Raw genomic sequence first — 24,749 nt, forward strand, 5'->3', positions numbered from 1 at the left:
GCTGGAATAAGTCTCTGAGTTATTGCTATTTCTGTTAGATAGGAAAAATAATTTGGTAACCTTGAACTATTTTGCGCTGTATAAATTTTCACATATTTTGTTGCATGAAAGTGGCCTAAAAATGAAACTGCAAATATCTTTGTTGCTGTGTTCTATGCATATGTATCATGGTACTAGTATTATCTGTAAAATGTATATTTGAAATGCTTTATACTGCAGGAACATTTTGTATACAATGTTAAATTACCCATTAAATTTAGTATCATTTGTAAGATTTTGCTGGACACCGATATCAAAACACATGAATTTCGTCCCTCTTACCACAGTGAGCATGACAAATTAATCGCACAAAATTCCCCCTACATAGTAGTTGTGTCTCTCTTCGGTTTGTAATAAACTCTATCACCCTACTGTAATTTGCATATTATCTTCCCTATGATGAAAAATGATCAGATAACATGTCTTCCTTTCATTAATTGCTTTGTTATAAACTCCATTACCCCTACAGTCATTTGTGCATTATTGTCCTTACAATAAAAAAAGAAATCTGTTAATAATCATAAACATATATATATATAGTACGTGAAAATCCCTTAATCATTGACTTCATGATCTTACTGTACATTGAAAGATGGAGAGAGATAACATGTGCCCACGTAAAATGCAATGAAAAGGATAGGAAGTGAACAAAAAAGGGAGGATGCAAGTATGCACACTACAGAATATTAAAGCAACATGTCTTTGGTTGGAGAGCCATAATGGTATAAATAATCCCTCCTGTCCCCTTTAAAGAGAGGGAGCGGCAGGCAACTGTCCGTGCACGGAATTACTATTTCCACCACAATTTAGAGGGCAAGGGAATGAACATGTGACGTCCATTTGAAATGACATTCACCCTTAACTCCACCAACCTTGTTAATGGGCGACATGAAAAAAGAAAGACTCGAGAGAGACAGAAAAAAAAGAGGATATTCTACTGGCAGCGCAGACTTTGAAAGGGCATTGCCGACTCAGGGCGGGTATTGATTTGGCATTTGGCGTCAAAGTCAAGCAGTCGCAAAGGAGACAAGGTCTTCATGCTGCCTGCACACTCCAGTTTTCAGCTCCCACATTATCTCTCCACTTGCTTCAATCATCGTGTTCGTTAGCTTGTCTTGTCTTCCTTTCCCCAATCCTCATTCTCTACAGATATGCCTGTCTCTACTCTTTCTCATTTCCTGTATCCTCTCTTTCATCTTCTACTTTAATCTCAAAATTTCCAATCCCTGCATTCTTCAATGTAGATATCCGGTACTTGTATTGTAATTCATATACATTGGTTTAATATTCAAAAGAAAAAAAAAAATATATATATTATCTGAGGTTCATGGCTTGCAACAAATGCTGGCTCACAAGAGAAAATGAAAACTGAGATTAAGACAGAAAAAAGCAGCAGATCAATGAAGGTTTGAGTGAATCACTAAATTATTTGGTGATGGTCACTTGCATTTGGGTGATATATTGAAAATAGCTGCCTACATAGGAACCATGTAGGAGCTACTTCCACTGTACGGATATGATGTCACTGTAGTTAAGCTCCATCCCCATGAATGCCAATTGTCTTTTTTCAGATTTTCTTGACTGAAATTCATCTTCTAGACTCTGCATTTCAAACCTACACATCACCCGAAACAAAGAAAAGTGACATCCTGTAAAACCAATCTTTGAAAAAAAATTAAACCTAGCATACTCTCCTTCAAAAAACAACAACAACAAATCACAAACATCCTCTTTACTTACATTTTGATTAATAGGACCCATTCAATAAAAATGATGTTCCAAATACAACCAATGATGACTCACTACACTTGATGAATGTCGTTCATTCTAATTACCGAGTACATCAAGTCTATCATCCCTAATGACAATTTCCAAGAACCACTAACGAGTAATACTAGATACACGAAATCAAATTCCTTCCACGTACGTAATGAAGGTTCAATGTATGTAGCCAAGAGTCATTTGTGGGAAATGCGACACAATGTGTCACCACAAAACATGACATGAAATTTCCTTCTTTTTTTCCCAGATAGAGGCAGAGTACAATCTTGTGTATCTCACTTTGACAAGATTTCACCTCGAGGAAACACGATGACCAGCGCATCGCAATGTCAAGTCTACAGGTGGGTTTTATTAGCATCGGCCGCACAGCACAGGTGAAGGAACATCTCTGTCCATCAAGGCACACACTCACTCCTCACATGCATATTGTGATCTCGGCCGAATACTGACTGTGCTATACGTTCCCCTATGGGTTTTCATCTCTCACAGTCTTCTTCCCCCTCCCCCCATTCCCCCCCCCCCCCTCTTTCTCTCATGCTCAATCTACCGAGTTCTGACGTTTTGTGAGTGACAGATGTCCTCTCTAGCTTTGGGGTTTGGGCTGCGGTTGTGACATTTGGAGAAGGACGGAGAGGGTAGGAGATGATGACACGTGGTTCATTACTCCAACAGGTATGCAAAGGATTAGGATGGCAGATTGGCGCTCCTGTCTACAGTTGTATATAATGTCGAAGAAGTATACGCTGGGTATGCCCACAAATTCTATGATGTGCAGCAAATAAGTTTTTAAATTTTCTGCGCTGAAGACTAAAAAGAATATCTGCAGAGTGATTAGTAGCTTTGATCAAACAATTGTTGGGATCCTATGCTCCCACATCTCGTTCTTGTAAAAGTGGTATTGCGATGCACAATACTTATGAACAAAAAAATGCAAAGTCACAAACTTGGCAGAGAGGAGCCTGCCCTGTTCTTTTTTTTTTCCAGCACAAATTTCACATAAAGTTACTGAACTACATAGAATGATCAAATCTCATTTTACCAATTTTTGTAGAGTTGTAGAAAACACAAATTAGCAAATCATAAATACTGCTTCATCTTATTTCCTTGTTTCTGCAAGAGAATTGTTGTTTAGTACTCTTGGTACAGTTCTGCACTGGAAACGAAAAGACAATTGTGCGCCAGTCCATGTTTGGATAATCATGGACCTACAATGTACAGGTCCATGGGATAATAGAGAGATCCCTAAAAGTAATTGCTGGATAACCCAGGCTGGACTGTACTTTTTAAAGTATTTAAAAGTGCCTTGGCATACAGGTTGTACTTAAATTCTGGGGAGATTTCAAGGCATATTCACTATGCTTCAAAGATCGCTCATCCCCCCCCCCCCCCACACACAAACATGAAGACCCCCCCCCCCCCCAAAAAAAAAGGGCCTTTGATCTTGCTCTTATAGATGATTTTTGACACCACATGACACACAATCTAATCACTTCATCAGTGCATGGTCACATCCTCATCTATCAAGGCATGCTAAAGGGACTGTACAGTTCTGGTTGAGGTGAGGATTTAGCTTTTAACGTTTTGCAAGATAGTCAGAAACCACTCTATGAGATGTCAAAGAGCATGCAATTCTAAGGGGTATCAAAAGTGTATTTGATGAAAATTGGCTTTGAAATGGCTGATATATCCAAAAACAGGGTGAAACAAAGAGATCCTAATAAAAGGCGTGGCCTGTCGCCTTTTATAATTATCACTTTTTTGGATATCTCAGCCATTTGAAAACCAATTTTCATCAAATAAACATTGAATCCTTCTTAAGATTATATTCTCTTTCATATTTCATAAGAAGTTTCTAATTATCTCACTTAGGAATGTTATAAACCTGAATCTCCATCTCAACCAGTACTGTAGAGTCCCTTTAAGATGCCTGAAGCCACAACCTGAGTTATTATGACACAAGGTAATTACTCCTGGGCAGACAGAGGACCCAAATGCAAGACGCCAGCAGCACTACTACTACTACTACCTACTTGGCGGAGGCACAAAACCAGGCAAAATTGTGCTTGAGTTGCACTCCTAATGAGAATAGACTTGTCAACAGTGATGAGATAGTTATGAAGAGACAGCAGGTAATCATGTTTTTACAAGCATTCACTTGATGAATATTTTAACACTAATTTCTCATTAATGAGCTGCAAGCCCGCTTTAACCAACACATCTTAAATTATCAAAAAGCAGGTCGGTAAAAGCTATACTTTCTTTCATCTTCCATGATATTTCAACTGCTTACAAATGCCATATCACTAATGTCTCAAAATAGGAAATACTATCGGCTTAAAAAAAAGGCAAAAAAGAGGAAAGAATATAATTCTTCATTCTCTTCAAAGTGCTTGTAAATTTCTTTTATTTGCATGGGCTTAATATCTTAAAATTTTTGTGCTGCAATAATTGTAAAAGAGTTCAAAGTCTGACCTATACATGTACAGGCTGTATGTACTATTCTGCTCTCCTGTCATGGTAAGGCCAACATGAACAAAAACAAAATTTACAAGCTAAAACAGAGGAAGTCAAGTATAGTTCAGTCCAGGCTGTCTGACAAGATTTCCCTCATGAGTTCACAGTCGGAATATCTTTGCACATTGTTTTGGCCAGTCTCTGCATTGCACAAATCATTTCATTTAATTTCGTCTTGCCGATCCCACTTCCGCTGTCTTGCCAAGAGTGAAACCCGCATGCAACACTGCGCTCCCCCCATCTTCCGTTCTCCCTACGCTCCAATCTTGTATCACTGCTTTGATTCTGGTTGTGCATGCATAAATCAGCAGCATGAATTGTGTAACAATCTTTTACATGCCTGCTGTGGTGACATGCTGACAACCCCAACATTATAATGTGCACAATAAATGGTACCCTGGTAAACAGTGAAAAAAAAAAATACAGCAGTTTTGATTCTCTGTACATACATATCAAATATGTACAAGGAGTAGAATTGTACAGCTGTGTCAAGTTACATACTGAAATCATGACTGTGTAGAAGTGGTTTAAAATTCTTGCTGGTATGGGAGAGTGTGTTACCAATAATACTGTTTTTCATGTGCACTTTTTCTAAGCATTACACATACTATAATATTTGCCACTATCCACTCTTTCTTTTTCATGAATGCAACAATTTCGTTTCTACATAGCTGGAGATCATACCACAGTTTTAACCCAATCCGCACTTTGTACAAATTTCAACAACGTTAAAACTTCACAACCTCTGGGAACCTGTTTACAATCTTCTGCAAGCGTGAAGAGGTATGTGCCATACTTTCCTTCCACAGACATACACCTCTAAAACTCCAACTGTTATTCTGTGGACTGCTATTATCACAATGATGAAAATTGCACATTTGGTGGTACTATGGAGTGCTGTTCACAGAAAATGTTCGCATTATGGTTGGAATTTGAAAATAAAAGAAATTAATACTTTCACTTTCAAGCTGCAGAATTTTCTGTATTCCCTTGTATGCTGACTGTTGTGCCCTTCTTTAGTCTTTAACAAAAAACAACAACATTAATCATAATAATACATTCGACCTTCCTGGTCTGCTATGGGATGAAAGAGAAAGTTCTAATCATTCAGCCAGTTTTCTGCTAAATAAATTTTTAACTCAGGCTACAACAGAGTTATGAAGTACAGGAAAAGTAAAATGAAACTGGATATGTGTGATCTCAATAAGTAGAATTCTTTTCAGGAACCTTGTAATGGCATCATGGAAGGACGTGCCAAGGTAGGAAGACATTAGACATCAAAACTGTTACAGGCAAAGTGCTGGTTTGCGTGTGATATGGAAACTTGAGTCTCAAAATGTAACGTACTGAACATTTGTGCATGGGAGGTATAACAATCCTGAAGGAAACATTCTTTATACTGTAAAAGTGGATATTTTCGCGCGACTAATTTTTCGCGCTTGGCCGAATGAGAAGAGTTTCGCGTGTTTCTAATTCTGCGGAATTGAGACACCAAGTACAGGAACATACGGCAAAGCAAAAATATTCGCGTGCTTTTATTTCTGGTTGCGCGAAATGCACGAAAATTTCAACACTGCGAAAATTTCCACTTTTACAGTACCCCATTTTAGAGTCCTCCAAGCACAGCACAACCTCACGAGGTCCGCCATGTTTACCTCAGATGATGGGGACTCTTAAACCGGTCAAAGCACAAAGCACAAAGCACGAGTCTGGGGTGAGTCTGGCGTAAGTCTGAGGTAAAGTCAAACCGGTGTGAGTCCAGCACAACCTGCGGAGGATGTGCTACAGTTATAATGCTAGATGAGAGGACTCAAAATGGTCTCGGTGTGAACACAGCACACACTTCCGGTGACCTGCACTGTTTTTGGCGGAGTGCGCATATCTGTGCATAAGAAACTGCCTGCCTCTCTTGAGGAAAAATGTGCTAGCACTGGTTTCTATAGAAACATATGCTGGCCTTGTGCTAGATGATGGGGGGGGGGGGGGGCTGTCTCAAACCCATGGCTGAGTTAATATTAAAAAAAAATGCCCGTTTTTATCTTGCATTTCTTCCAGAGGTCCCCTGGAAGTCCTCCTAGACAAGGAGACTCTAAACAGTGTATCGCATTTTGTTCCACTGAGATACTACATTTATTTGGATGGGATAAAAGAACCCTTTCAGATTGGTGACAAACTTGTTTCCTGAATGTTTGTACATGTACTGAAGAAATTTTTGACCTGATAATCACTACCTCCTTGGTGTGTATTCATACTCTTGCATATTAAAACAATGTACATGTGTGTATGTTGAGAATTGCATGGTCGATTAACAAGCCATGGAGTTGGAGACACATCTGTCGTATTCAGGCTCTGGATGCTACTTGAATAAAACTCTGCATGACTTTCAGAAACATGTTTTTTTTTTGTTTTTTTTTTAAATAGCTCTACAGATGAGTTCTTTTTCTTTTTCTTTTTCTTTTAAATGCCTGTTCATGTTTCACATGTGATAGGTGTGTATGTGACACCCCTTTGAGTCACCATCTTAAATCAACACGGCATGCTGTTAACTGCCTCTATACTGAACTTGAAATCATCTAAACAAATTGTCGAGGACATGGTTCATTAAACCTGCCTGCCCTCTGTTTATGGATATCAAAACTTACTGTTGGGCAAAGTAAAGTGTAAGCCCATTTCACTGTCTGAACAGGACTGTTGCTGGAGTGCCCATGTGAGCAAGAGACAAAAATTCATTCGTTTGTTGTTGTTGGTCGTTTGTATTTTCTGTGACACCCTTCCCAAACAAGCCACAGATGACTCCTGGAAGTGAGACGAAAGTGCAATAGCTGTGATGGCCAGAGCTATTTAGAATTCAATTTCCATCCTTAGTCGCTGCTCTGAAAGAAGTGTTTTCGGTTTATAAAATGAGGGGGGGGGGTGGTGTTTAAAGGCAAAGACTGAGAGGTAGAGAGAGAGAGAGAGGGAGAGAGGAAGGGAAGGAGGGAAAGAGAGAGAGAAAATAATATCACCACCCCTGGATCTTTCTAAAAAGGCAATAAAGCAGCTCAAGACAATGGAGCTAGACTTCCAAACGTTAACAAACTAGGCCAATCTTTGCTGTTCATTTGTAAAGACATCCCATCCTCTCCTCCCCCCCCCCCATAAAAAATCAAACAAGCTAATCTTTCAGGAGAACCATAATAAATGCGTGAAATGACCAAACAGCTCTGCCAAGATGGGGGAAATAATGAGAGGGGGAGAGAGAGAAAGACGTAACACAAATGAAATTGAGAGATACATTGTATTCTGGAAAGAGTAACAGAAGAAAACGGATAAAGAGTGAAGGTCAGAGTATGTGAAAGAGAATAAAGTGAAGAAGCTTTAACCTCTCAGATGCATGGAATCACTGAATGAGAGCCATAAGTCTCGAGAAAGAATTAATTGGAACTGTTTCACATCAGCTGACGGAATTCACATTTCATCATATATACAAGCGATAAACTACAGAAACTGAACTGACAATTATATTCACAGTAATGCAGCTATCACATACCTAGTTTATATTGATATTTTTTTTTGGCATGTTTGATTGGTTAGTTGATGTATTTGTTTTATTGTGGCTTGTTTGGTCCTTTTCTTTTTTTTTTCTTTTTCTTTTTTTTTTTTTTTGGGGGGGGGGGACCTGTTGAAAGAGGACAACAGGTGGAAATGCAAGTAAATGGTCTTTAACAATTTTCAGTGGCTCTACTAGAATGTACAGCATGCCTGAAGGTTGCCATACAGTTATAAGCCATTATCAGCGTTATACTCAGAAAAATCAAATAATTGATGTATGAACGATGATGACTCACGGAGTATATAGATCAAACATATTCAATTCATGGCTACAGTATATGGCTACAAGTTTAAACAATTTTTTCCCCTTTTCTAACAGTCGTTTGACAATGGTTCAAGCATTCGCAGAAAATTGTGAGGATACAGTAAGGTACTACAGAACCCATGAGAAGCTGGGACTGCATGTGTATTTAATACTCCTTTAGCAGCTTTAAAATGATAATTTAAAGCTAAATGCCATCTTCTGATTTGATCTTTTGATATGATAAATGGGACAGGACGTTGGACTTCTTTTCTTTTTTGTCTTCTTGTGAAGGGTGGCGAAGCTCATTGGTGCACAAGATGGAATTGTGAAGGCATTTGCTGTGCTCATCACAAATTTGCCCAAAATTCTGTCCAGGCATGGGGGGAAATATCTGTTTTTACAACCTGCATAATGAACAAGGAGAGAAAAAGATATAGTGAACTGTATTACAGGATATGATTCTCCATCACCGTACATTTTGGCAGATATACCTCACGAATGTTAAACTCAAGCTGAAAAGATTCTTTCGTTCTTTCCTTCCTTCTTTTTTTTTTTTTTTTTTTTTTTTTTTTTTTGGAAAAGTCCAAAACATGACTTGAAAAGGCTTGCAAATTTATTATTTCTCACTTTAAGAATTGTAGGGCAAGTCCAAGATAATGCGCGCGTTACGTATGGGACATTCAGAGACTTTTATGACCTGAAAAATAGTGTTAATGGCCTTTGATCATATTGAACTTCATCATGGTGATTGATATCTAGGAGAAGTATAAACATGTAAAAGATTGAGAAAAATGACCTTGACAATTATATTCTAGAAGAGAAAATATGTGCCGTTACGTATGGGACCAGAAAACTTTTGTTTTTTTGAACATTTTTTTCAACCTCAAAACTCTCTGAAAGTATTTCATTCTATAACTTGTAACTCACTGTGATACAAGTCACAACACTCAAGATTATCACAGGTAAGTTTCATGTCATTAGGCAAAAAGCTCTAATTACAGGTTCTAATTAAAGACAGACATGACGTGTTACGTATGGGACAGTTACGTATGGGACAGTTTGTCCCCCATTCATTTAGTGTGTGAAGAGCCATGTTTATGGGAATGTTGCATATTTATTGTAGTAAAATCAATTGAAACTACTCTAATACTGATCCAGATTGTCAAGGAAACATTATTCCCCGAATATTCACCATCATAATCATATTCAATCATATCTTTATATTTTTATGACCAACCTGAGTATGCATGCCCTTTGTCCCCCATTCGTTTAGTGTGTGGAGAACCAAGTTTATAATGGGTATTTTGCAAAATAATTTTGCAAAATAGCCATAAACAAATTTTTGCATAAATATTGAGGTAGAATCAGTTGAAATTACTCAAATGCTGTTCCAGATTGACAAGGGAACAATATTCCCTGTGTATTTACCATCATAATCATATTTAATAATATTCTATATTTCTTATGACTAACCTGAGTATGTATGTCCTATTTTTATCAGGATAGTTACTACTGAAAATTGAATAGTTTAAAGTGTTTACTTCCATTGATGAAGGGCAGTTTGCCATTTAGTTTCAACAAAAAATGACTTGACACAAGAAATATTAATTTTAATAAATAAGCAATACCTGTTGCGTGGAACCCCAGTGATCGAGTAGATATATGTCTGTCTAGCAGTCAGGTCATTGATTCGTGTCACACCTCGGTATGTATACCCATGAATTTTGTTGTGGCTACATTGTACTATTGAAACTGAATAAGGACTATTTGTGTATCACTTGCAATAAAAAGGAATCATTTTACTTTACATATTTTTTTTGTATATATCACAACCATTTCAAATTGGATCTCCACCACATAAACTTTGAATTTCTCTAGTTTTAGGATTGTATGCTCTTTAGTAATTCATATAATTGGTTTCCAATCATCTCATTAAATGTTGAAAACTGAATCCCCATTTCTACAAAAACTATACCATCCCTTTAATGCTGATTTTTCATTGTGCATTTTGCCATTTTCCCCTCCCCCTTTCTGAAAATTGTTCAGTCAAGTACATGCATTGTTTCAAGTGTCTAAAACTCAAAAAGTAGCTACATGTTGGGATGCTTTCTTCAGGATGATTGACCATTTGTGTACTGAGAGACCTTCCCAGCTAGCTACATGCATTCACATGCAATATGTATGGGGATGTCCCATACGTAACGCATTTGTCCCATACGTAACATTATTTTAATGCCTAATAGAATATATTTCTTTTACTGTTTTTTCTTTTTTCTATGGTATTTAGTTTCTCTAAACAATAAATTAGAACTTTCCAAAAGGGCATTAAAATATCCATAGCAATTTCAGAAAAAACCTAAAAAAATGACCTCAATTTGTTACGTATGGGACATCTCATGATAAGACACGAGCTAATTTGCATAATCATTTGCATAATCCCTAAATTTTTATACCAAGTTAAACTATTTGATGAACTTCTTATGTCCAAATATTAATCAAATATCATATGCTTTCCTTTGAATTAATATGAATTTTTATAAATGTCCCATACGTAACGCTGTATTTCACATTTATGCAAATGAAGCCCTTGAAATTTGCATAAACTTACATAATATCATTTTTTCCTCCATGGAAATCAAAACTTCAACTCATAAGCTTCAAAATGATACCAAACACGTCAATATTGAGCGAAGATGAAATTTTGCCTTCTGAGGGGACCTTATCTTGGACTTGCCCTGTAACATTTCAGGCAGAGCTGAGGCACAAAATATGTCAGAGACAGAAACCATGGCATATTTGCCACTCACAAATGTGTCTTGACTGATTAATCATTCAAGCGAGATGGGGCTACTTGCTATGGATGATCAGTCATGCTTTATTTGAGTGATGGCTCGGATGCGTCAGTTGTGACACTAAAGGAACTCTGCAATTAAGCTGGAGGATTCTTTGTCCATTAAGGTAAAATGGCTTGTATCTCTCTGCTGCTGTGATGCTTCAAGTCATTTAGTTTAGATAGTGCATTGCTTGTTCATATAATTCCCGAGCCTTTTAGACAAATTAAAAGTCAGGCATCATCAGCAGTCACTTTACCCACCCAAATTTACTAAGAATTGCTGCAATCACAACAAATCTCACAGGTGACTTTGATTGATCGTTAATCTGGGGATCGATGTGCTATCATGGATGGTTATTTCTCTAGAGGCATCCCAACCCTATTCAAACATATCTGATCTTTGTCTCTTATGATGTCATTAGAGGAAAATGACCTCTCCAATAACAATTTCAAAGGCTGGGCTTTACAGGGTGCAGAAAAATAATCATCCAAATATAGATGTAACATAGAGAACACATTTACAAGTGTATTTCAAATGACTTTTGATTAATCCTGTGACTTCTCCACTATATCAAAGATGGATAGTACACATTCATACTGAACAATTTGGTATTCTGGGATATCCGGACCACGTACTGCTAGGCATCAATACCAATCAATTTGTTATGGTAATACTGGGGACCTTCAATCTGAGCTTTGCCTATATCAGCCGCTATGACAACTCTACATACACTTTAACTGTATGTGAATGGTGTGCGGTAAACTGGAGGGTACTTTCATTAAGTTTGTAAAGGTGCAACAGAATACAGCAGCCATGCGTTAAAGGCCCAGTAGCATGAGGATACAATGAAGTGGGAAGGCTGTCCCGACTTGGATGCATACCAGTATTCAAGAATTCCCGTAACGAACAGTGTTCATCTTTATCATTAATCTCATAGATGCACATTTGTATGTACACACACAACCGAAGAATCTTGACTAGGAGTCAACAATATTACTGATGAACGTATGATTCGACGTACATATTCGCTGATGAGCACTATTTGTGGTCTTCAAATTTAACCCGGTGGGCAGCGAATGAAGATAGATTCAATCGGGCTACCCATAATTTCCCACACTACTGGGCCTTTAAACCAAGTACACAACAAGACATCTTTATTTAAATTCATGAAATTCTTCCGTCGAGATGTTTTCATTGCAACTGATTGACAAATTGCCCTACATCGACGTAAATAAGCACTGAATTGATCAGTGTTTTAGTAGTAGCCATGATAAAAAATCATGGGCGTACATACTCGAGCAGGATTCGAACCTACGACCTCCTGATCACCGGACAGGCGTCATCTCCACTAGACCACCGAGCTTTCGCCCGACAGCAAGTGTTGGTTCTAATCCTTATAGCATGCAGCGGGTACTGCTTTGTTATTTAAATTCATGAAATTCTTCCGTCAAGATGTTTTCATTGCAACTGATTGACAAATTGCCCTACATCGACGTAAATAAGCACTGAATTGATCAGTGTTTTAGTAGTAGCCATGATAAAAAATCATGGGCGTACATACTCGAGCAGGATTCGAACCTACGACCTCCTGATCACCGGACAGGCGTCATCTCCACTAGACCACCGAGCTTTCGCCCGACAGCAAGTGTTGGTTCTAATCCTTATAGCATGCAGCGGGTACTGCTTTGTTATTTAAATTCATGAAATTCTTCTGTCGTATTTCACGTCGATGTAGGGCAATTTGTCAATCAGTTGCAAAGACATCTTTACTCAACATAATGTGTGTGTGTGTGATACCCTCTGGAAACATCTATGGAAATGGGAGCTTTGAGAATGCCACTTTATCATTATTTCTCTGAGTCATTTACAATCTGTTATGGTAACAGTCTGAGTGCATCATATTGCAATCACATGGCCCAGAGCATGTCCATATAGCAGTAGCACAGGCACTGTCACAGCAGTGTTCCAACAATGTTTATACGACATGGTGGGTGAAGGTTACGAGGGCTCAGCTGGTTATCATACTTGCTCCAAGATTAAGTGGATCACCTTGGCTCTCAGCTCATGGTGTGCACTCTAAGCCAGATGAACTTTCTGCTGGGACTGCACTCATGGTGGAGTCATTATGCTAATGAGTGCTCCAACTGAGGCTGATACATCTCATGGTCGCTAACTGCAGACACCAGCGACTCATATTTTCCCACAATTACAGGACATCCCTATAAAAATTGTCTTGAAAGCCGCCGACATGCATACACTCATACACCAATGCATACATCAGAGCTCACCGAGCGCATGAAGAGCATGGCCTTGAGCTTATTCAGCAACATTTGCAATGTCTCCCCTAGTACATCACACGCACACATTACTGCGCTCACAATGAGAATAAAGGGTATATTGTTTTCTCATGTGCATTCCTTTGTGCCAAATGAAGGCTTTTAGGCAAGTTGGTGGTTGATACCATCTGACAAACAGACATTAATGCTCTGTTTCTCTCTCTCTGTTTTGGCAACTCTAGGTGGCAGCTGCCCAGGAAATACCACATTGCACAAAAATTTGCCTTATTGTACAAAAATGACCCTGAATTTGGGCTTTCTCCATCCTTGTTAAAATTTTCCTCTTTTGAGTAACAGGGGAGAGAGGGTTTTATTTCTTAACATATGAGAATTCATACTGTCAAGGCTGTGGCAGTAATGAATTATCTGCCCGGCAAAGCCTCACTGTAGGGTGTGCAGTCATGTAAATGAAGTCAGAGCTTGACATTAGCAGTGGCCTGGGGCCACCAATAATTGATGTCGGGTCACCAATTTCCATAAAGGTTATCTTTTGGTGGCCCGGGTGGCCCGATCGGGCAACTAAAATTCAAAATGAATTATGTTCCTGTTTATTTTGGGCCAATATATTTCTTTTCCAGGCCACAAAAAATTTCAAATCTAAAGATTTTTAGTGGCCTGAACAGGCCATCAGAGAGAAATTTCAGTGTCGAGCTCTAGAAATCAAACAAAATTATTTCTCTACTAATTTCTCCTCTCCATATTTCAAGGAAGAGGTCAGTCAGGGACTGAAAGGTATCAGTACTTAAACTAAACTACATTGTATATAAATGCAAGAGTGTACAGTGACTTGCACTGAACTCAATCTGAGAAGAGGCCAGCTCACAGCTACCTGTTGGCTTGCCGAGAGAAAGACATCACACACCTTCCTCGTCACATTCTCTTTCCTCCAGGATAGTCTGCTGAGTGACTCTTTCCGTCTTGAAAGGTCGGTCCGGCAGTTGTCAGGGACAGTCTTCCTACCTAGCAATCAGACCGTGCATCTTGCATACTTTGCTCTTTGGTCACCCTTTGCCCTTCTTGTGACTATCTTTATAACGCAGTAAATGTCTACTTGCTGCGCAAGTATGCATACAATTTTGGGACTGACACAGGAGATATTTAAGTCAGTTTATGCAAGCACAGGTACTTCAGCTGACCAAAATACCATCCAAATTACCTCTGACATACAACTGCAGTGTTATTAGCTCCAGTTAAGTATTTCTTCCTGTATATTATTATCATAAATCAATAAATTTGATTGTTCATACCATTTACAAAGAAGTGCAGTTACACAGTAAATATCTGTCAGCAATAGATCTACATATGGTATGCTTATATTTTGTGAATTTCAAACAATATTTACAATTCACTTTAACATCATTTATATTTCTCCATGAATGTACAAAACTTAGTTTTCATTTGAAGAGTTTAGATGGGACATGCAGCAGCATTTCACTGATGATTCCAAACCTATCCCTGATCTTAAAGGGAAGGTATAGTTTTGGTTTAGAATGGGATTCAGGTTTTAACCTTTTAATGAGATAATTAGAAACCACTCAAATGAAATATATAAGAGCATACAATTCTAAGAGGAATTTAAAGTTCATTTTATGAAAATCAGTTTTGAAACGGCTAAGAAGTATAAAAACAAAACAAAACAAAACAAAGTGGTCCTAATAAAACTTTAAGGTGGGTCCCATCTTTTATTACATTCACTTTGTATCTGGATATCTCGGCCATTCTAAAACTGATTTTCATCAAATAAACTTTAAATTTCTCTAGAATTGTATGCTCTTTAACATTTCATTTAAGTGGTTTCTAATTATCTTGCAAAAAGTTAAAACATGAATCCCCATCCCAACCAAAACTATACCGGTACCATGCCTTTAACTACACGTGGAGAAAATTTTATTTTTGCGTAAATCCCAAAGATAAGAAGTGTGATGTCTGAAATGCATTAGTTTTACATACAAAAGTATGCATGTTTTACCCTGAATATTGAGGTCTCACAATTTGACTGGCAAACACTACTGAAAAAATAAACACGTCAAATTCACCAAAATCAATCATTGAAATTCAAGTATTATCTCGTACAATGTAAATTGAAAGCAATGATTTGATTTGATAACAGCACACAGCTCACTAGATTGACAAATTGCCCTCCGTGTACATCGTCATGAATAAGCACTGAACTGATCAGCGTTTTTAGTTATACGTATCATACATCAATAAACAAAAAGTTATGCTGTGTATGATAATGTGTATATTATGTTCATTCCCTAGCATTGGCACCTGGTAACAATCTACTACTACTACTACTACTACTACTACTACTAATAGTAATAATAATAATAATGATACTACTACTAATGATAATAACATAATAAAGACATTTATAATGCACAACATATCCACTCACAGGTGCTCAAGGCTCTCAATACTATAAAAGTATGGACACCAAAGTTTGGATTATTCATACAACTTGCTTCCTCAATGGTAGCTTATCTATATTTTTCCACAAAGTGAAAAATTTACTCCATGTTTAAATACACTTCGACAGAGTACAATCAGACAAGCAGTGCAAGATAAGAAAGTTAAGGAATTGAAGATTCCTACATGTTTTGCACATTCTTGGTTGCATTAAATATGCAAATGAGAAGAGATGATAATGTCACTAACAAGTCTCTTTCCTGCACACCCATTAACACTAATATAATCATGAGAGCCTAAAAATAACTGAATTTTCACTTTTCTACACAGTTTGTGGAGTAAGCTCTAAGCTTTAAAATGATATGAAACTTGTTAAACTGGACCATCCTAACCTATTCAAATCAAGAAAATGAAATAAGAGAAAGTTATAGGAGCAATTTCATGTAAAAGGGAGAAAAGAGGATTTAAAGATTAGGGTCACTCGTGTGCAGTGCAGAATTAGCAATGAAAAAATATGTTCTACTTCCCAACAAAAGAAGCACCTTTCTGAAAAATATGGTCCAGAAAAACTACTAATTTCTCAATTTTGGTTTGCTCTAAGCCAACACATTATGACAGCAGGTTAACCTGTCGAGGACGAGTCCCGAGTATACTCAGACAGGGGTCTATAGGAAGTGCATGTTGTAGCAAAATCAGTCCGTCCTCAACGGATTTAAAAAAAAAAACTCTTCCAGGTGAGACAAATATCCTTCACCTGTCCATCAACTTGTTTGAGGGTTCAACAATACAGCAGTGGGGACTTTCTAGAACTATAAGGGTAAGGGTTGCTGCATTATTTACAAATCTAGAGTAAATATACTTTTTTTTTATGAGTAAACCAATGGGAGGGTCAGGATGCCACCACATAATTGCCTCAATTTATTTGCACACTATGATTTTGAATGATATCACATTATCCATTATTTTTGTTATTCCCTAGTGCAAATTTAGTAAAATTTGTACTAATTTTTCCACTTTGCTCTTCTCATTAAATTCAATCTGGACGTAGGAACAGAGTTGCCCTATCAAAAATCTGTAAAATATGCAATGCAGAAACCTGCATTACTTTTTCCTTTTTATTTTTTTCCAATGATGTGAAGCCATGAAATCTATCAAGATGTACAAGCAACATAAAGATTTGTTGGTTTGTTTGTTTGTTTTTTTGCCTTTGAAAGTAAGATAAACCAAAGACTTTTCCAGCAGCAGTGATCAATGAAAGGGAATTCTACAAGAAGTCTTTCACTACTGTAGCTTAAACTGTACAAGACACAAGTAATTTGAATACTTACAGTTGGAGCACATCTCCATTGGTAGCGTAACATCGTTACCCTGCACACGAGATAAACAGAATGTGTAAGAACAGTGACTACAAGAATGGTAACACTATCAACATTGCAATAAGATTTCACACCGATGTCAATGCCTTGTGTGTCATGGATGATTTTCTTTTGCCTTAATAGGCTATAAATTTCATGATACTATACCTGCATCAAGCCAGCCACAACAAGAGAAGACTTTTTTCCCCTGCAAAATACTTAAAGAAAACTATCTTAATGAAAATGTGATTTGTGATGTGACTTACTAATGCTACAATGCCTATTGTGCAGACTTATATTTGTGTTTGTCAGTGTATACACTGTAGTTGATAATGCATATTATGACTTTTATCAAAGATATTGCTTCAGAATCACTACAAAGGGTACAAAGCATTGTGGGTACAAAAGTCTGGGATATTTCACATCTGCCATCGTTTCTATGTGTAAATTGTTTCCTCTCAATATTCACTATTCTGACAAGAATACCTACAGATGTACACTTCATCTTCTTAAAAACAACAACATCAATACTCTTATTTTAGAATATAGCAGATCTTTACAGGATTTACATTGGTACGGTCTTCCATTACTGAAATGGTATGCACAGCGTATATAATCAATCACTGGTACTAGAAAGCTATAAAAGCAACATGGGCAAGGGTCATTACTCGAGTATCTTTCTGGGTTTTTTTTACTACCTGTGCTTTAGAGAAGGAGGTTACATGTATGTTTTCATCAGCATTGGTTTGTTCATTTATTTGTCTGTCTGTAAAATAACTAAAAACGCTGTGAATGGATTTGGATGAAACTTGCAGAAAAAGTTGATAATGACACAAGGAACAGATGATTAGATTTTGGTAGTGATCCAGGAATTTTTATGAAATTTTGAAGGATTTTTTATTGTTGGCAAATACAAGTACAAGTACATGTACATGTAGGGTCAATGAACTTGGGAATTCAAGCTGCGCATAATTGAGGTTTGAATATGCACATTAAAGCGCATAATCTGCTGAAAGCACCACGCAGTAGGAAGCTGATGAGGTTAACACAGGCTTAATAGGGCGATATTCAGCATGCGTGAATAGGTGGAACTGAGCTGCTTGGCACAGGTCCGTGCTCTCCGAGTGATTCTCTAGCTTTATATTGCATTCAATTTGGCAGAGAGATCTAAAGCATTTTTCCCCACAATATGTATGACAATTGATAAACTGATAAATTGCAGATAGTACACTTCAATCGTCTGTTCCATAGGTAAATTATTTCATTACAGGGCACATCATGGTACAAGAAATGCTACTTTGGTACTGCATTCATACAAAAATGTATCACTCTGTGAGATGAATACTTTGAGTCTTCCAACATAGTACCGTAAAACATGATATATTCGCGGCATGAATTTTTCGTGAATTGGAGCCGACGGCCTTTTTTGTGGCATGAAATTTTCGCAAATTGCCACTGGCATTCAATGCATATAGTGTAGACAAGAACTTTCGCGTGCATTTTAATTTCGCCAATCTTGGCGCTCGCGAAATTCACGAATCTTGGCGCTCGCGAAATTCGCGAAATTAAAATGCACGCGAACATTCCTCGTTTTACAGTATTATTTTCTTTTTCCAGATGAGAGAATCATGAAATCCAATGAGGCCTCAATAAAATAAGTCTTGGCTGAACAGAGTCACATATAGTTACAACACAATTAAGTTATAGTGTATTTGTATACAAGCTAAATGGCTACAAGAGAAGAAACCAAAAAAAAAAAAAAAAAAAAAAAACCAAACAAGAATATCCTTGAGATAATAAGTATAAAAGCAGACCATATGTGAGACTCATACGTAAACTGCGTAACCCTCTTACCAGAATGAATACAACACTGACTATAACATAAATTATAATTCATTGTATATGTCATGTACATGTGATTGATACAAACTTACAGCAAAAAACGAAACAAAACAAAAAGAGAGAAAAGTAAAGGGTCAAGGGCATTTTTGCTAGACAATGTCAATGCTTCATACTGTTCACTACTACTACGAGTATGCTGCTGAGGATCACGTTTTATATGAATGAAGAACAAACACCTGCTGTATACATATATTTTGCAAGGTTTTTATTTTCATGGATTTTGCAAAGTCAGGTGCTGTTAGATTCCCGAGTTTAACACGATAACTTTTCTAACTGAACGTGTACTCAACATGAACGTGCACAAATATCTCCATTCATTAGAGTAAAATATTCCGTTTGCGGCAGTTTAAGCATTGTTAAGGGTTTTTCCAACTTGTAAACAAATCAGGCAAATCATTTTCAACCGTTTCATATATCACAGACAAGATTATTCATTAACGCAATTGTTTTCGTAAAAGAAATTAACCATTGACCAACGCAGTTTTCATGATTTACCAGGGCAAAACCCGGCACAATTTTCGCCGATAAGGGCGATATGCGACGTAGTATTTCTGCTTGCGGCACGATGTACAATCCCTATGCAATACGCGCGTGCTCCGCGATTTTTAGCTGAAACGCCTTCACATGTCTCGCGAACATTGCGTAAGCGCCAATTCCCATTGCGAAAGCACGTGAAAATAGCGTGCGCACATGCATTGGCCGCAAACAAGATCGCAATTCTGGCGGTGTTGTTGATGTCTTTCTCGTGTTTTTCCCGGTTTTTTTCGATGGTAACATCCACTTTCCGAAAAAAATGGCGGCCCACATCGGCTCGCGAAAGTTCTATTTTACGTGAGGATGTGTTTTCAAAATCCATGAACATCGAGAAAACGACAAAAAATCCAGTTTCTTGGACCATTGTTTCTTAACTGTTATGTTAAGAAGTACCGAAAAATTCATTTTGGATGCGATATGTTGTCATTTCGGTGAGAAAATTTCACTTTCGTCAGAGATTGTGCCCCTTTTATCAGTTGGTTTTTGTTGATTGCTAGTGTGTTGGTATATGTGTAGTGTGCATGTAACAGTGCAGTGCTGTGTTTAGCGGTATATTACCGTGTATGTTGTACCTGCCGCGAACGGCTGCACGGCCGCTTACTGACGCAGTTACTCTAGTTACTGTACTCAATCTCAACAACTGCAAATTTAACCACTCGCAAAATGGTCTTGAAGTTCTGATTCGAGGAAAATTAGACTCCCTGAATATATATAGATGGTGTATACAGTTACAGTTATACTTATAGCCAGTATTTTTGAGAAAAGCAAGACTGGCTAGTCACTGCGCTGCGCCGCGTCGTGACCAATTAACCAGCCCAGCACGAGCGCATACGTGTAAAAGCTTTCGGGCTGCGGATGTTTAGCATTTAGCATCTCGTACGTTGTGGTATTTTGACATGAAATCAATCTTTAAGATTAAATAAGATGCATTACTCTACAGATAGCATGTTTTGCAATGGTTTACAAGTCCACGTTCATACACCATTCAAGTGCTGAATACTGAACTGAAATGAGCAAACACGAGAGTACTGCATAACATACTTGTCTATATCTGGGACTACACAGGGAGTTGTCGCACAGTAAGTATGGGGACGGAGCAATCTATGTTTGACTAAAAACACTGTCTTTTCATGTATGTTAGTGTTTTATTACAACAAGAATCTCGTTGTACAATACCATATACACTTACTTGTACTTCTAAATATGCAATGCGTACAAACACAGATGAATACTCACCATTTTGTTATCGTATCTACCGCAAACTGTCTAAATTTGCTAATGCAATGGCCAGAACATCCGGGTAGTTGCCAAGAAATGGATACCTCCACTATGCACTAGGGGAAGGGGAAACGTAAACAAAACGAGAAAACAGATCTTCGATTCTGGACTGTTGCAGAATAGGCTCAGAATTGAGTATCAGTTCAGGACATGTACTCGTGAACGAGGCATTTTGACATTATTCATGAATTGTTCTAACCTAAACAACAACAGCAACGTGAAGTAGTTTCTTTGCATTCCAATGGTATGATAAAGTTATTGAACACTGACTCAGTTAGAGAAGCTTTCAGTGGTCTAGCGAAGAATATTGCAACTGAAAGGTAGTGTTATACTGCGTATACGAGGAAAGTCTTTCATAATTATATGTCAAGGGTCTGCATCAGTTTTTCCATGAAAATGATGATTTTTTTTTGTCATCTTGTGAGCATATTTGCTGGGCACAGCCAAATGATTGGCATCTGTTGCATTGCATGAGTGTCCATTCGTTAAAAACAAAACAAAACACCCCCCCCCAAAAAAAAAAAAATCATGTTATCGTGTACAGTCCTAACCATGATATTCTAGTGCAGTTGAGTATTAGTATGGAATGATGTCTGACTGTTTAGATCATTATTATGTTCTAAGACACAACCAAAACAACAACAACAACCAACCGACCAACCAATCAACCAACCTAGCAAACAAACAAAAACCCAAATCCCGCAATAGTCAATTATCAGGAAAACTAAGTGCCGTTTGGGAGCATACCATGAAAATATGTCTGGAATGAAACTAATTAAATTAAAGTAAATTATATAATTGCACATAATTTTTATCATAAAATGTACTAAAGATATACATCGTATAGTCATAGATAATATTTTAGCAACTTGTAGGACAAGCTAAACTGTTACAGACAATGTTATCGTCTATTTTTTTTTTTTTTTTTTTTGGCGTCTAGTATGATCACCCACAAAACGAGAAAACAGATCTTCGATTCTGGACTGTTGCAGAATCGAGTATCAGTTCAGGACATGTACTCGTGAACGAGGCATTTTGACATTATTCATGAATTGTTCTAACCTAAACAACAACAGCAACGTGAAGTAGTTTCTTTGCATTCCAATGGTATGATAAAGTTATTGAACACTGACTCAGTTAGAGAAGCTTTCAGTGGTCTAGCGAAGAATATTGCAACTGAAAGGTAGTGTTATACTACGTATACGAGGAAAGTCTTTCATATGTCAAGGGTCTGCATCAGTTTTTCCATGAAAATGATGATTTTTTTTTGTCATCTTGTGAGCATATTTGCTGGGCACAGCCAAATGATTGGCATCTGTTGCATTGCATGAGTGTCCATTCGTTAAAAACAAAACAAAACACCCCCCCCAAAAAAAAAAAAATCATGTTATCGTGTACAGTCCTAACCATGATATTCTAGTGCAGTTGAGTATTAGTATGGAATGATGTCTGACTGTTTAGATCATTATTATGTTCTAAGACACAACCAAAACAACAACAACAACCAACCGACCAACCAATCAACCAACCAAGCAAACAAACAAACAAAAACCCAAATCCCGCAATAGTCAATTATCAGGAAAACTAAGTGCCGTTTGGGAGCATACCATGAAAATATGTCTGGAATGAAACTAATTAAATTAAAGTAAATTATATAATTGCACATAATTTTTATCATAAAATGTACTACAGATATACATCGTATAGTCATAGATAATATTTTAGCAACTTGTAGGACAAGCTAAACTGTTACAGACAATGTTATCGTCTATTTTTTTTTTTTTTTGGCGTCTAGTATGATCACCCACCATGTCCATGCTGTCTGACATCACTGCGTTTAAAAAAAACAAAAACTCCACTTATTTGGGATTACGCAAAGATGGTTCATTTGGAGCCTGTTTAATGTGCACATTATTGAAGCTTTATGCTTTTTCCCCGTAATCTTAGTTTGCTGACATTTTGAACTAGATTTAAATTTAAAGGTTGCATTTGAACGTGAATGAGAATGTGAAAAGAGAGGTCTTTGAGCGTGTACCAAAAGGGACTAAAACGGACTTGTCAAATTTTTGCCAATAATTTATTTTCTTGTAAAAGTCATATTGATGCTTTCCCCTTATTTTGAGAAGGACAGAGAGTTTGCAATCATTGTTTAAATACTGTGTCCCTCGAGTCCATTTCCACATAATGAAGATATAATATTCTGATTACGTCTGTCACAAGAAATTTGATTTATATTCTTTATAACATAAATGTATATTATTAGGAAAACAGTGTATTCAAATGCTTTGAATTTTTTGATCTGTTGGAAATTATATTCACAGGCCTAACGTGTTTAGCATGGCTTGCGCCCAGTGGAGTCATTAGTATATATATCTACGTCTCCACGATCCATCGTTGCAGTTGATCATAGTTTCTCTCATGCTTGTTGTGCCAATGGACGATAGATTTCATTTAGTATACATCACACGTTATACAGTGTTATATCAATATGCGTGATACGTTGATCCGAAGGTTCGTTAATCCGAAAATGAAGTTGGGTTCGTTATTCCGAAACAAACACATTTCCTATATAGTGGTTCGTTCATCCAAAATGACAGAGGATTCATTAATCCAAACATCTGTAGCATTCCGAAAGTTCGTTATATTGAGGGTTCGTTGATCCGAAAATGAAATAAGGTTCGTCATTCCGAATGTCCGTTTATCTGAAAATGAAACAAGATGATATATTTCGAAGGTGTGCTATTCCGAAACATGCAAATTCCCTATACTATAAACGCTCGTAAATCCGAATATTTTGTGGCGTATATTATTTCTACAAGTCCCATTTCGGAATTGAAAAAAACAAAACAAAACTTCAATACTTTCAAATCTGAATTCAACTGAAGACCTATCCTTTCCAGCAACTTTGTGAGTTGTGGGATCCGGGCGCCTTTGAATGTTTCTACAGATGAATGGCGCTATATAAATGTTGTTTCATGATTATCATCATCATCATTATATTATTTACCAAACGTTCGTTATACGAAGGTTCGTTCATCAGAATGTTCGTTAATCCTAAAATGAAATAAATTCCGTTATTTCGAAGGTTCGTTATTCCGGAGGTGCGTTAATCCGAAAATGACCCCCCCCCCCAAAAAAAAAAAAAAAAAAAAAAAATCAAACAAAACAAGAATTGTTATTATATTCTGAAGGTTCGTTGATTCGAAAACGAATCAGGGTTTGGAATTCTGAAGGTTCGACAGTGCGCATCTTCTTTTCATTTCGGATAAGAAAACTTAATTTCATTCTCGGATTAATGAACTTTTCGAATAACCAACCTGTTTCATTTTCGAATCAACGAACCGTCGGAATAACGAACCTTCGTATTAACCTCACAAAAGAATAAATGAACCCTTATCATTTTCGGATTAACAAACCTTCGGAACAGCAAATATTATTCCTCCAGAGATTTCTACACAATTTTTAGACTTTTGCATTTGAACATATACAAATTTATTATTCTGGGTATCAGAGTTGATAATACGCCTAACTGGGAATATAACAATATTTATAACAAATCACAATAAACGTGGATTATGGCATGGTGCTGGCATGGAGACCGTATAGACACACCGAGGGCGAAACATAGATGTCCTCGAGAGGAAAAATAGCGCCACAAGATAGCCAATATTGTATACCTGCATGGCAGTAGATCTAATATATACGCAGAAATATTTGTTGGCGGGGGGGGGTGGGGGGGGGGGGGGTTGTACATCAGCATTTTCCCTTATTTTTAGGTGACGGGGGCGGGGGGGGGGGGGTAGCTTTCAATGTGCAAGCGGAGGAGCGTAATGGCCGAGCGAGGGGAGGGTGTGAGAGGAAGACCCCTGCCATACTTAGTACGAGGGAACTTTTGCATTTTAAGAAGTGAAATTCAGCGATCTAATATGCA

General features: G+C 37.4%; 1 protein-coding gene across 1 annotated transcript in view; it reads right to left on the reverse strand.

The window, feature by feature from the left end:
• The window catches only part of LOC139713723 (calcineurin subunit B type 2), a 40,026-nt gene extending 19,185 nt beyond the window's left edge, over positions 1-20,841 (reverse strand). The window contains exons 1-2 of the mRNA XM_071625428.1: positions 20,777-20,841; positions 17,078-17,117 (exon numbers count right to left, since the gene is read on the reverse strand). Of these exons, the coding sequence (XP_071481529.1) occupies positions 17,078-17,117; positions 20,777-20,779 (43 nt within the window). The 5' untranslated portion in view covers positions 20,780-20,841. The remainder of the gene's footprint in view (positions 1-17,077; positions 17,118-20,776) is intronic.
• Positions 20,842-24,749: the final 3,908 nt, after the last annotated feature.

The sequence above is a fragment of the Diadema antillarum genome, unplaced genomic scaffold (genome assembly GCF_040938485.1).
Source record: "Diadema antillarum isolate AM-2024a unplaced genomic scaffold, OU_Dant_1.0 seq00002038_RagTag, whole genome shotgun sequence".
Classification (NCBI taxonomy): Eukaryota; Metazoa; Echinodermata; class Echinoidea; order Diadematoida; family Diadematidae; genus Diadema; species Diadema antillarum.